Below are 13,780 nucleotides of genomic sequence, written 5' to 3' on the forward strand. Positions count from 1 at the left end.
AAGTAGAGGGTGTTCCTTAACGAGTATTCCCTTCCCGACTTCCGATGTCTAGACAAGCCGAGCCCGAGTCAGCACATAATTTGCTGATTTGTCTTCGTTCCTGTAGATTTCCACCCCCCGCTCTCCCGATTTTTCCTTTCTTCCGCCTCAGTTTTGGGAGGAATTGGTGAACGGTTTTCTCTACCTTCGTTTTGCGTGTACTCGTGTACCGAAAAGAAAACACTCTTTTCTTGCGGGGGGAGGGAAAAAAAACGTTGAACTTCTCGCGTCAAGCTGGTTTCGGTTTCGGGTCAATCAATCTGCGGAAAAACTGGAGCAACACCTCGCGCGAGACCCGAAAAGAAACCCGAACGGAGGAAATGGGCGGCACGCGAAAGGACACCCGGAGGAAAAATCACCCAATTCTGAGGCACGCGAGGGGTGGGGGGGAGGGAGGGGGAGGAAGCAAGTCCGGGCTGTGACTGCAACTGCATTTTTCCACTACTACTTTCGGGCGTTTGCATTTTCCGGTCGGCCACCTACCCAAGCGTTTGACGTTTGACCGACAGGACGAAACTCAAAGAAACGGCCCGTAAGACAGGAGGAAGTCAAGGAAAACGGAAAGCGCTCGAAGGCGAAGATTTTGCCCGCATCGGGATGTGGCAAGAAAGGACTCTCGACCTCACCCACACACATACACACACACACAAGGGGCGCCATATTCAATGGTTGTGACCTCCGAAATATCAAGAAAACATAAAAACACACCGGAAGCGATGAATGGAATCATTTAAGCAGGACTTTGTCGGTTGTGTGTTTTGTTTTTCCCTCATTTTTCCATTCAACCAAGGCACGGTTGCACCGAAACACACAGACAGACCTCCGGAACGCTGAGTGTGTGCAGTTCGCGCTGTCACGATGCACGGGTTTGTGTTTTTGTTTTCCTGCTTTTCCTCGGGCTCGAGCGCTTCGTTCTTTCACCGTCTTGGCATGTGTCCGTGAGCTTTTCTTTTGGGGCGTGCAAATGCCGCAGGAAAGCTCCCACCTTCCCCGCCCCCGCAACATTCAAAACCGAACACAAGTTCACTCGGGCGAGAACAGCCTTCCAAGACAGCAACTCCAACTTCCGGTGGAGATGCTTCATCGTGCGAGTTTTCTTTTGCCAAAAAAGTTTGCGATGGAAATCCTCGCCTCGTTTGACAGGTTGATGTTTTTTGTTGCTCATCTTGAGACACACAAAAACACACACGTACGTCTTTGGAAGAATTTGTAACGGACAATCACCTTTATTTCTGACGTTTATCAATATTTATGCATGTTTCGATTGGTTTTCCATCCTAAAAGATAGAGAAATGGGCTGCATATGTGTTTTAATTCCGAGTGTTATCCAATTTTCAGTAAATACAGTCAAGTGTGAGTGAACCGAAGCTTCACTCGGGTCAGCAAACCCTAATTTTTATTTCCTATAGTTATGTGATGTCAAAAATGAATCGCTTTAAAATTTGAAGTTGCCCGGAAACCGTAACCCGGAAATGGAAAAGTGGGGGGAAAAACGGTCTAGGTTTTGTTGAAACCAAACAGACACTTACAAACGGGGTAGGAATGTTCACCGTTTGGCCATGTTCATTACAGTATTGTCCAAAGACGCAGTGTTCTCCATTTTTCGATTCATTCGGGAAGGAAAGAAAAATCTTTCCACTTTTGGGAAATGCGTTTTTTTTCATTCGTATTGTATGGCGTCCGTGAAAAATCATCCGTGAAAAACACGCTCCCAAACACACACACACTAAGGGTCGCGAGTTGCGGGCCGAACGTCGCGCGTATTTGAACTGACAGTTGACAGGTCGGTGGTTGTTCGCGCGCCAGGTGAATTGGTTTGGCGTGGCGTGCCTCCCCGCCAATCCAAAAACTCCTCCCCCCCTTTCTCTTCAAAACACCTCTCGAAGGTGAGGTGCAAAGTACGTCCGACCACACACTGTTCGGCTTACCAGTTGTCAGTTTGGTGGGCGCAAGCCGAAAAACCTGACTAAACAAATAAGTTGCCGGAAAAAAATAACCAAATATATACCCACCTTATCCCACCCTTGCCCCCCCCCCTCCCCCCACCGCCCGGGCCACCCACAAACAGAGGTGGTGTTACTAGGTGATGAGCGTCCCGTGACTACTCGAAAGTAACTCCAAACTTCAAGCGCTCCGGAACCGCTTTCGTCGCGGCACGCAAGGACAAGCAGGAGCTGACAGAGCCTGATTTATTCCGATCGGCGTGGAAAGGAATCGTTTCACAAAAAATATGGTTTGCTGTTTGAAAACAAATATGGAAGATTTCCACCTTTTCGGATAATCGAAGTCAAATAAACAAGAAACACTACGAAAGCTAGTTTTCAGTTTTTCATTGCAGGATACTTAACAAACAGAATCTCTATTTCCATGTAATTTTCTTTAGATTGTTGTTTGTTTTGTTTCTTCTCTCCTCGTAGTAGAATGTTTTGATGTTACTTTACATTGCCAAGGGATTCGCTTTTCTTTTCTCGCTTTTCCACTCCTGTATGTTACAATTAATTTAGCTTCTTCAATCCTCTTCCCTGTTTTTTCCCCTCGTTTGCTCCTTTGAAACAAAACAAAACGCCTTTCAGAAGAGAAAGCCGGGCAACAATTAGAGCTTCTCGGCTTTGGGAGGACCTGCGAAACGATTCCGTTGGGGATTTCGGCCCGGTGGGTGTGCTTATCGTTAAGCCGCAAAGAAAATAGTACCTGCTCAACGGTTTTCGGCTTGAACGATTTATCGCTGAGTTGGGGGCTTTTTTTTGCTTAATGCTTCCATGTTCTCAGTGGCTTTTCTCATTCGCTGCAAGGAAGAAAAAAAAACAGAAGCCGTTGTTCAGACATTAAACTTTTACTTTCATCGCTTTTTTTCGTATTTCTTTGCAAACTAACACAAACATTCAGCGAACGAACACGAAGCTTCTAGTGGCGAGCGGTAAAGAATAATCATCTAGATTAAGTTCATTAGAACGGGAAAAGCAATACAAAAAACCGTTGATCACAATGAGGAAAACTTCAAACACAAAAAACCAGTGAAGAATCTTTCACACGCTGGAAATGCACTCGCGGCAAGGCTAGGTCAAATATTGCGAAATTTGATTTAGTGTAGCGTGAAGTTTTGTCTAAATTTTCGCTTCCGTTTTTGTCTTTTGATTTCCTCTTCTTTTAACGCACAATCACTATTCGGAACCCTCTCTTTTGCTGTTCAGTTTGTTTGTTGTTCTTTCGTATTGCTATTAAAACATTAAAATCATCTGCACTACTTCCTGTTGGCTGTTTCCTTGTTGCTGACGTTTCGGTATGCTTTTATTAGTTAGTTTTTACGTGTTTGCCCCCTACCTTGTTTCATTTCCTTTAGCTCAATCCTATCTATTTCGTATTTAATTTGTTTTATATGCGGTTGTCCGGTCATCTTTGCTATTCCAACGGGTAATTGAATGCAGTTTTTGCTAATGCTATTTTTATTTTCATTCTCCTCCACTTGCCCATTGCTTTACAGTCCCGTCTATGTGTGTGTATACCTCGATGGAAGATTAGATTGGAGGAAAGTTAAGGAAGGCGGAAAGGAAGGTGTTTGGTTGCTTAATCTGATCTCGTTTTTCTTTCCATGTAAGAAACTCGTAACACGCAAGGGTGAAAGGATTAACGGTCGGTAGTTTTCTCAAATCGGTTTTTTTCTCGTACGATAAAGAAATGTATGTATGGAAGTTGGTTGGTTTTTTGTTATTCCTCTTATATTTCTCCTTTACTTCACACTACGCTAACGATTTAACTGTTCGCTCGCTCTTATCAATTAGTATGTACATTCATTTGCTCGCTTGCTGCTTCGTTCGGTGCAACGATAGCCACCACTCGCTCCCTTTCTATATATATTTATATATTATTCTATCCATTTGGTTTTGGCTTTGAAACAATAGTAGACAAAAATAAAGACGATAATCTTATCGTTCGTTACCGCACACTTGCAGAATCTTCCCCGCAATGCTGCTGGTTCTCTTTAGTGTGTGTGTGTTTTTCCGTCTCCTTTTAAAGTTTTGACTATCGGCCCACCGAAACAGGAAGCGGTTTTTTGTTATGTTTTAATCGGTAAATATTCAATAGCATTTTCTCCTCCGCAAGCCTTTTCGAACGATCTTGTCTGCTGCTTAAGTGTTTGTGAACAAATGTCTTCCCTGCAACACCGGTAGTTTTGAGCTATTCACATAAACATGTCACATTAACTAAAACTTAAAGTTCTTCAGTGCGTGCGAGTCCTCGGTGTACGCTCTTTCTCTTTCTCTCTCGCACTATCCTTACTTTATTCTATCGTTTTCGCTAACACTTGGCTGTTTTTCGCTTCTGCAACAAACCCACCTTTACTCACTATGTTTTGTTCGCCCGAATGACGCAAAACTTATCTGTTTTTCCTTCACATTTGGGGCATCTCCACCAGCCTATGTTCGAGAGCTAGTTGCTCTGCTACACTACTACGTGTGGCAGCAATAGCACACCGACGACGGCCATCTTTTGCTTCGCTAGTAGAGGAAGGGTTCAATTGAAGCGCGAAACGATAGCGTGCGGGTGGGCGGAACGGAGCCGCGGAGTGAGAGTGTTGTAAACGCGCAGCCCTTTTGGCTAGCCACTAATAAGTTTTAATAAAAATAATTAATATTCGATAACACAGATGATTTCATTTTTTTGTTTTTACAATCTATAAACACATGCCGAAAAACAGTTTCGGCGAGTTTTCATCCTCCTGCCCTTGCTTGCTTCCTTTCTTCTCTTTAAATTTTCTCCCTGTCCCCCAACCTTCCCTTCCCCTCTCGGCTCTCAGTTTCGTCCACCCCGTTTCTGCACCCCCCGTTCCACCGGGGATCGTGTTGGACGCAGAGATCGATGGCCCGATGACGAAAACAAGCAGAGAGAGAGAGAGAGAGCGAAGCAGGGAAGGTGTGTCGGAGATCGGGGAAAGGTGATGGACAAGTCGCTAGCTATTCCAGCGGGTCTTGCCTGTTGAGCCGGTTTTTTTTTTTGGGTGTCTAACATACCTCCTGTCACAAAGGAAGTGTTGTGAAAATGCTGCCGGAAGTGGGTGGGACGAGGTGGGTCCTGACGTTTGGCATTTTGGAAGAGGGAGCGGGGTGCGGGGGTGAGGGGATAGCAGTTCAAAGCGGGCACCTCGGGTGCCTCAGCCTCCAACCTCTGAGGACGGGAACCACTCCCGGGGAGCTCTGTGAGATCTGACCGGGATGGGGAAGGGGATACGGGGAGGGGAAGGAGGTTGCTTTGGCACGCAGCGTCCGAGCGGCTGGCGGCTTATCGTCTCCACATGCCGGACGCGCCGGCCGTCACCCCAACACCGATGCCGGACCCGTTCCGGCGCATCTGCTCGAACTCGTCCTGCGTGGTGCGCTGGTAGGTGCGCTGCTTGTCCTCGAAGTCGCGCAGGCGCTGGTTGTACCGCTCGAGCTGCTCCCGCAGGATGGCGTCCTCCTGCGCCGCCCGCTTCTCGTCCAGCTCCAGGCAGCCGATCCCGTCCAGGCGCTCCATGTCGAGCCAGCCGCGGAAGCGCACGCACACGCCGTTCATGATGAAGTGGGACTTGATGTGCACCTGGGTGGGGGGAGAGGAAGGTAGGTAGGTGAGCCATTAGTAGTCGTCGCACAGAAGTTGTCAAAAGAACACCGAAAACGCACGACCAGGTGGAGCAAAACCGGTTCCCTGATAGACACACTTTAGCCCATTAGTGTCGCGAAGAGTACTTGTCAAACTGTCAAACAACAGAATCCCTAGCCTGTTCTAGGGAACACTCACACACACACAACTCCCAGCTAGCGAAAGAATCCGCCGAATGACAAACGACTTCCAAACGGTGCGTTGTTGTCAAACGGTGTCGTGACAAGCTGTCATTCCGAGCCGAGCGTCTTCCCCAAAAACAAACTAAGTGCGTCAATTTATGAGCCTTCCGGGAAAGGTGTTAGCTCCCCTCCCCTCCCGTAAACCAAACTCCAAACACCGTGTAACCAACTCCACCTCTTAAACGGGCTCGATTAGTAGCGATTCCCGTGCCGTGACTTTCGTTCACGTAGCGTTTTGTTATTGCCTCGATATGGAAACGGGTTAACGTCAAGGGGGAAACAGCCCCGACACGTTTGTCGCACGGACCGTCGTCCGAAAGTCTCGAATGTCAATCGTCAAAGACGGGGCGCGGTGGAGGAGGATGAAACGAGTACGAAGACAAACATACATACATACACACAAGGGCCAGGGCGCGCTGGGGACCGTCGCTGTCGGTGAAGCAAAGGGCGGCAGATAATTTACAACGCTTGTTTTACGCTCGTTAAACAAAGCGAAATACGAGCGGTGCCGACCGGGCCCCTTCCCCCCGCCCACCACTCTCCGCGCATGGACGGATGATCCGGCTGCGTCGCCGGTGGGCCTGTCGTATGGGCTGGCTAGGCTTGTGCCTGACAGTTGTGTCGGATCTGTCAAATCGGGCACCGCGCACGCCCGGGTGACGCTTTTGAGCGTGTGCGACCTCCCACGGACCCAGATTTAGAGCTCACTCCGACATTTGTCAACAACTTCCTATCCAGGCTAGGTTGAAGGTTGCGAAAAGCAAAGGGACACCACTATCCGTGACCCAACTGCTCGGAGGAAGCACGAGAAGGTGACGCACTCATCGTTCCAGCTCGAAAACTAGGGCAGCTGCCCGAGCCCGCCGACTCGCTCGAGGTCCAGGAGGACAACATTCGCCAACGCCGACGAGCGCACGCGTAATCCGACACCTTTCGACGGGGTCTCTTCCCGATCGTTGCCCAAACGCCGACCACCAGGTCGAGTGTGCTCGAAGCGAGAACGGAAGAACAACGGTTAAGCCTCGTAAAACACAATAATTAGCCCAAAGTACCCCTAGGGCAGAGCCGAACGGGGGATGATGGATGTCGCCCGGAACGTTGCTGTTGCTGGTTTGTTTGTTTCCTTTGGGAGGAGTATCCTAATCCACACTTCATTACACCTCCCCCGCTTGTTTTCCCGGAGGACCCGGATCAAGTGGCACGTTCCCGAAGGTTCGACAATGTTATATATTGCCACTCTTGACTCTTGATCTTGAGCACGCTGGCGCTGGAAGTTGGAGCGACACAGCAAAAGGCAGCACGCGAGCATCATCACCACCACCACCGGCAGGCCCTAGAAAAGCCGCACGGGAAGATCGTCCGCTCAATTAGTGGCACGCGATCGTCATCAGAGCGCTACACCGAAGACTACCGGCGAGCAGATTGCAGATTGTTTTTGGCGAGCGCACACACAGAACCCGGACGCAAACAGAATGGCAAACGTGCACGTCAGCTGTTTGACAGGCGAAGAGAAACGAACCACCAATGTAACAAACGAAAACTCAAACAAAAGAAGTGCCCTGCCCCGGCCTGGTTTGCGAGCGTCGCTGTTCGCGCATAACCAGCACTTCATTTGCCCGGCAGGGTTGCAATTATCTTGCCGAGCTTCCAAGCCCCGGGCCCAAGGTAAGTAAGAGGTTTCCGTGCTGTCGGTTTTTCGTGCGTCGTGCCCCGGCGCCATATGGTGTGACGGGATCGGGCAGGTTGACCGGCACCGATCGGACAAGCGCACCCGACGGTAAAACTTGCACCCCCCCCCGAACAACGGTGCACGCCTTCACTTGTCACTGGACTGCAGGGCTATAATTTCGATGACGACGAAGACGTGCGAATCGAAGCACACCGAGTAGGTGGTTGGGTTTCGACTCTTACAGGGACAACAAACACGGCCCGCGGGAGGTGGATGTTTTCGCGCACGAGCGCACTCCAGAGGCGGCTCCCAGATGGCAGCCGCTTTGAACGCCGAACACCCGAAGACGTGGACGCTAGGGAAGCCAGGATACCTGGGACCCATGAACATGGACGTGGCGAGAAATCGATTAAATTTAATATCGGCCATAACCTGGGGAAGATCTGGCTAAAGGTCTTCGGCCACCCGCTACCTCCGGTCAGAAAGTGAGGTTAGGTGTAACTATAATGTAACGTTGGTCGGTGAGGTTAGCTGTAGCCGGTTCAGGTTTTCCGCGCCCGACAGCTCACAGGTAAAGGGTTATGGATGCGGTGCAGCTCACCTATAGATGGCGCGTTGCCGTTTCCGGCCCATTATTCGAGCGAGAGGCCAATTAACTTCTCCACCATTTCCCAAGCAATTGTATTCTTCCATTTCCGACACCTTCGCCAAATGGGAGCCTTTTAGGGGGACTGCAAATGTTCCGGTCTCCAACTGCAGAGCCTGCCAAACTAAACTGCAACTGTTGAACCTTTCTCGTGTGTGTTTGTTTTCTTTTGTCCTTGCCAAGCCTCCTCCGTAACCAACTAAGCGAAGGTGTTGGTGCATGAAAATGGTACACTAAACGGGCAGATAATTGTTACCGGGCGAGCGCGAGCGCGTCCACCGTGACGCCTTTTGGAACGTGGTGAACCGTTGCGTCGATACCTCTCCCATGAGTGTCAGGTTTTTCCGTAACCGATGCGGTTCTACCGATTAGCCGGCGTTCCGAAGCGAAACGCGAGCAGTGGGTAGGTAGTCTATATGCAGCGGTCAATCCCTCGGAACACGGCGGAGCAGGACCAACTCAATTTGATTGGCATTTGCGACAGAATCACCAGAACTCCAGAAATATTGTTTGGAGGATTTAAATTGGAGTATGCTGGAGGAGCCGTCACTAGAGACAAATGTTTTGGGGAAACGCAATGTTATTAACGTTGTACCAGAATCACCAGAACCTCTGAAATATTCTTTTTTGGCTCCCAAACAAAGCATATGGTGAAGCCGTCACTACGATTGACGATGCAACAGAATCGCCAGAACCTCAGATATATTCTTTGGAGGCGCACAAACAAAGTACGATGGAACAGTCACTAGAGACAAATGTTTCGTTGAGGTTACTTCAATCTACACCTACATCGCGATGCTGTGGGGCTTGTCTTGGCTACGAGCTGGATGTAGATGTAGCTCACCGCTGTAGTGTCCTCAAGATACAGTGGTGGATAGGAGTGTCTTTAATGTTTGCAGACGCTGCCGCCGCCGCTATTTCTTTCCAGAATTCCGCTTTCGACCCGTTCGCATACAGAAATCGCGGAGTGTGTCAAGCGTAGCAACGCCAGGCCTCGGGCCAGCAAAATGGGGGACATTCTCCAGGACGCTCACTGTCTGTGCGCAGGACCGAACCATTTGTGGACCAATTGCACGGAAACAGACACACACACGCGTGGCAAACGTATCGTTCGGCCATTATCCGTCGGTCGTGTCGGTGTGGTCGTGTCATCCCGGTGCTACCGGTCCGGGGTCAGCAGCATCCGCCGACATCCCCAGACCGGGGACCGGTCTCTACTGTCCCTTCCTGCCAACCTCGAACCGCCCAGTTTCCGGATGCGGGATTCGATTTATTTCCAGCAAACGCAAAGCAGGCCATGTACCGTGCCATCGCCTACCGTGGGTTGTTCACGGTCGAACGCCTCGGGAGTCGGTGGCTTCCCTCTGTTCGGTGTTTTTGCCCAAAATAGGGGAGATTGGAATTGGAAGGACAAGGCATGATGACGATGTAAACAAGGGCCGGAGCGGGGGCGCGACAGCAAAATGGTTTCCTATCCCCCCCCCCTTCTCTACCCACTGTCTCCTGTCCCGGTTGTAGCGAACTTGCGCATCGTGCAACCCGTGCGTGGTGTCAGCGAATATATATGCGATACACTACTTCTCATTTCCGGTGCACCACTTCCGTTTGCATTTCGCCAAAGGTTCCGTAACCTGCCTTTAGGCACCCTTTTATTATCGAAGATATAAAGATGAGGTTACATTCTTTTGATTCGCCGTGTTTTGTGGGGTTAAAAGATACCATACATGTAGGCTTTAGATGACAACATTCTAATGTCATACAACGTCAACACCACCAGTTTGGAGTAGTTTAGAGCACTAACATTTTGTAGCAAAAAGCCACCGGAGGAGCGAATTGTTGAACAAAACTGTCAAAATTGTTATGATTTGTTCGAAGACGAAGGTAACATCATCCTCGCCAAGGAATAAAGAGGAGTAGCCTTCCCGAGCTATTAACTTGAAAACGAAACACCCGGAAAATCCCGTACGCATCCCGCAGGTCTTACGTGAGGTATCCTTTCAATCGGACAAACATTTTAAAGAGCCTGCACCGTCACGCTTCCTCCTAATGATGTTAAAACCCAGCGAGGGTGTGTGTGTGTTTGTAACTGCCATATTAAAAGATCCGTTTTTACCGGCAAAAAGGTTGGTGCGAATCGGATTCGTTGCGGCGCTTATTGAAACTTCACTTTTCAATTACACGAGCCCAATCGATCGGACCGCCGGCGAGCAAAACCGAGGGCCAGGAAAATAGCGAACCAAAACCAAAATAGAAACAACCACTCAAACCGAGCTCGGACGATCGATCATGAAGCGGTGGGATTCTGTTTGTGTGTGTGTGTGTGTTTTTTTTTGTTTGAAAGTGGTTTTTTAGTTCCTTTTTCATGCCGTATTCAACGAATCTCTTTTGGGATCGCTGGCTGATTAGGTCCTTAACACTGTCGAGCTGATGTTCTGTCTATCTTTCCATCGTGTTTTGTATGGGTAATCGTCGAACGGTAGGATGTTTTGAGGGAAGCTACTGTCAGCTCAATCACAACACCAACGATCTACAGACACAGTGCGATGCAATCCCTGGATGTTCACGTTCACAGTATGATAACCTCAACCTGGCCACTCAACACAAAGTCACTGAACACTGTCAAACAGCCGGAATCCGTGTGTGCTTACCTTGCCGTGCTCCTTGTCGAAGTCGCACTCCTTCTCCAGCCCGAGATGGGCAGGATGGTGATGGTGGTGATGGTGCGGATGATGGTAAAGGCCGTGGTTCGGGTTGAAGACGAGCTGCAGGTTGATGCCGGTGGCGGCGAACGACACTTCCGTGTGGCCCTCGCAGCATCCGGCCCGGAAGCGGCCGCGCCGTTCCTCGATGGGGCGATCGCGGAACCCGGTGTATCTGACCTGCGGATGGAGGGGCGAAGAAGAACAGACCATCAGTGTACTGCAAAACCCGTAGTCACTTGTTTTTCTGAACGAATTGCAAAGTTTTTCGAATGTAAACAAACATCTGTCACAATCGATGCGATGACGCATGAAGTGGTTCCTCGAATGAATGAATTTAAGGTGATCTCTTTGGTGAACCTTTCTCTCCAGCGACAAATGGCGTGCGAATTAAAGTGTCTTATGCACAGGCACATCCAACACCGCCGTCCGTCTCCCCAAGCGGACAGGTCTATTGCTTTAACTGCGCATCAGCAGAACGTAGCGAACCAGCATCCCGAGAGCCACCCGGGAGGCCATGTTGCCGCCACGACACTTGCGTCACACACACCGCCGGGTTCCAGAAGACGTCCCGGCGGGCATGCGCCATTTCCCAGCCAACCTTGGCAGAGCGGTTTTGGCACCGATTCACTCTTCGCTCTTCACGTTGCTGCTTCGACGTGCCTCTTGTTAAATTGATCCAAACCGTGAGTTTGCAAGTGACGATCCAAGTGGCGTTCACTTCTCCGCTTGTTCCAAAGGGCTCAAGTGTGCTATTAATAGAGCACGATAAGATACTGTTTTAACCATGTTTCCCACGCTTATTATATCACTGCTCGGTTCGGTTGCTTCCGGTCAGCTACATTTCCTGCCCGGCATGATAAGAGAAGCGGTGACCACAACTCGCATATCTCGACCAAGCCGAGTAAAAGACCGCCATCAATACTAGTTGCATTTGATAAACACAAAAAAACACACAAGAGGCAAAAAGAAGTCGACACAAAACAAACCCCAAATAAAAGCCGACGTCCGAACCGAGCGACGGAGGACGGTATCTTCGCCTGCCAGTTTAATGATGTTTATTTGAGGCCGAAAAACTGAAACAAACGCTAACCGGAGGGCGATTAGAGGCTCGGTGTCACAAAGGGAAACCCGATGGAAAAAGCGCCTCATTTTCCCGGGCGCACATAATGCGATGCATTCTGGGCCGAGGATCAGCTTGTAAACAAGCGATCAAATGTATCTTTTTCCCCCTTGTTTTGCTTGATGTTGGCGTTCCGGGTGCATTCCGGCAAAACACAAGCAACAACAACACATACGCCGATGGAAAAGTAGTGTGGAAATTGAAGCCCGCAAGTTCTTTTTTTCCAGCGCCGATGTCTTAACAACTGTCTCGCGGCAAGGAGGCGCCAAGAAACTCGTTCTCCAAGACTTAACCAAAATAAACCGCCTAAAAAGCGACATGTTATGTTGGGGCATTTTACGATCGACCACAGGATCCTACGATCAGAGAGTAATCGATCATTAAAACAGATGCATGGCGGAAGATACAAACACACAGAATAGTTGGGAAAAAGTGTACCAGCTACCAATTGACTTTGATACGCGGTGAATTAAGGTTGGGAAAAACAAACAAACCGGCGGCCGCAGATCGCTGGGAGGAAAACTCATCAAACGCACACGACCCGACAAAGGGCTGAAATGTGATCGTTTTCCACATTTCCCTGTGGGTTTCTCAATCATAATCAACGAAACAACACGACATCACAAATATCAAACACAACTGTGTGCAGTTGTTTTGTTGACAACAAAAGCCAAGACGAAAATGTAATGCAAACATTACAAGGAAATTTTGCTTCTCTAGAAATACTTTTCCAATTTAACTATCCTTTGAGCATTTTCCGGTGCGGAAACGGTTTGTTTTTGCACCGTGTTCTTGATTTCTAGTGTTTAAATGGCCCTGAAAGCACAATTTCCACGGTGTAAACAAATGACGCATGAATATCAGCTGTCATTTGATTGAGATGAATCAACGATCTGACTACTGCAGGTGTTTGCGGGGAGTTCATAAGCATATTGTACGGTAAAGGTGCACCTACCTCACTGTCTCTGCTGAGCTTCTTGAACAGGTCGTCGCTTTCGAACTTGGACTTCTGGTCCGGCACGACGCGTGGCATTTTGAAGATGAACCGCGGCTTCGGCTGCTCGTACAGCCCGATCGTATCGAACGGGATCATCCCGAGGGCGGCCGGATCGTTCATCATGATGAAGCTGGCGTGCGGTGGTGGCTGCGTCGCCGGGTGAACTCGCGGGTCAGGCTCCACGCCGGGCGTTGAGGTTGAGGTTTAAGCCTTTGTTTTTGCGGGGTGCTTTGATTGCGATAATCCGAGGTTGGCACGCACACACGGATTCGGGACGCGAGAATTGATTGTTGAGTCTGCCACCTGGACGTGTTGTTGTTTGCTGGCGCGTGCTTCTGAATCGCTCTTCGGAACCTCGTTTCTCTTCCTTGAAACTTTTCAACCGACTGTCTTCACCGATGCACCTGCATTGCTGCCCTTTATGTCACGGTAATAATATATTTGGCCACTCTCCAGTTCCTAGCACTTGCACACGCACACTCGATTTGCCAAGAATATCGGGTCAGGTAGTCGGCCCTCACGCTGGACACACGGACACACGGCTTTGTTTTGCTTTGCTAATTTACGGTCTCCCGCGCGGGTACACCACACTTTACCCACCGTGATTTGTTGCCGGGGCGGTACGTATTTTCGCGAAAGCAAAGGGTAACCGGGAAAAACAAAACAAAATCCACAAACGATGATCGCAAACTGCGGTGCGCAGTGTGTATGTGTGTGTGTGTGTGTGGCGGTGTGGGGGTGTTAAAATCTTTGACTTTGCCGAGATGCGGTTTGTTGTTGTGGTCCGC

General features: G+C 49.4%; 1 protein-coding gene across 1 annotated transcript; it reads right to left on the bottom strand.

Moving 5' to 3' along the window:
- Nucleotides 1-5,316: 5,316 nt before the first annotated feature.
- LOC131290917 (protein big brother) lies at nt 5,317-13,115 on the bottom strand. The gene is made up of 3 exons (XM_058320105.1): nt 12,951-13,115; nt 10,822-11,052; nt 5,317-5,613 (listed from the first exon to the last, which is right to left on the bottom strand). The coding sequence occupies exons 1-3, from the start codon at nt 13,113-13,115 to the stop codon at nt 5,317-5,319; spliced, it is 693 nt and encodes a 230-aa protein (XP_058176088.1).
- Nucleotides 13,116-13,780: the final 665 nt, after the last annotated feature.

The sequence above is a fragment of the Anopheles ziemanni genome, chromosome X (genome assembly GCF_943734765.1).
Source record: "Anopheles ziemanni chromosome X, idAnoZiCoDA_A2_x.2, whole genome shotgun sequence".
NCBI classification, from domain to species: domain Eukaryota; kingdom Metazoa; phylum Arthropoda; class Insecta; order Diptera; family Culicidae; genus Anopheles; species Anopheles ziemanni.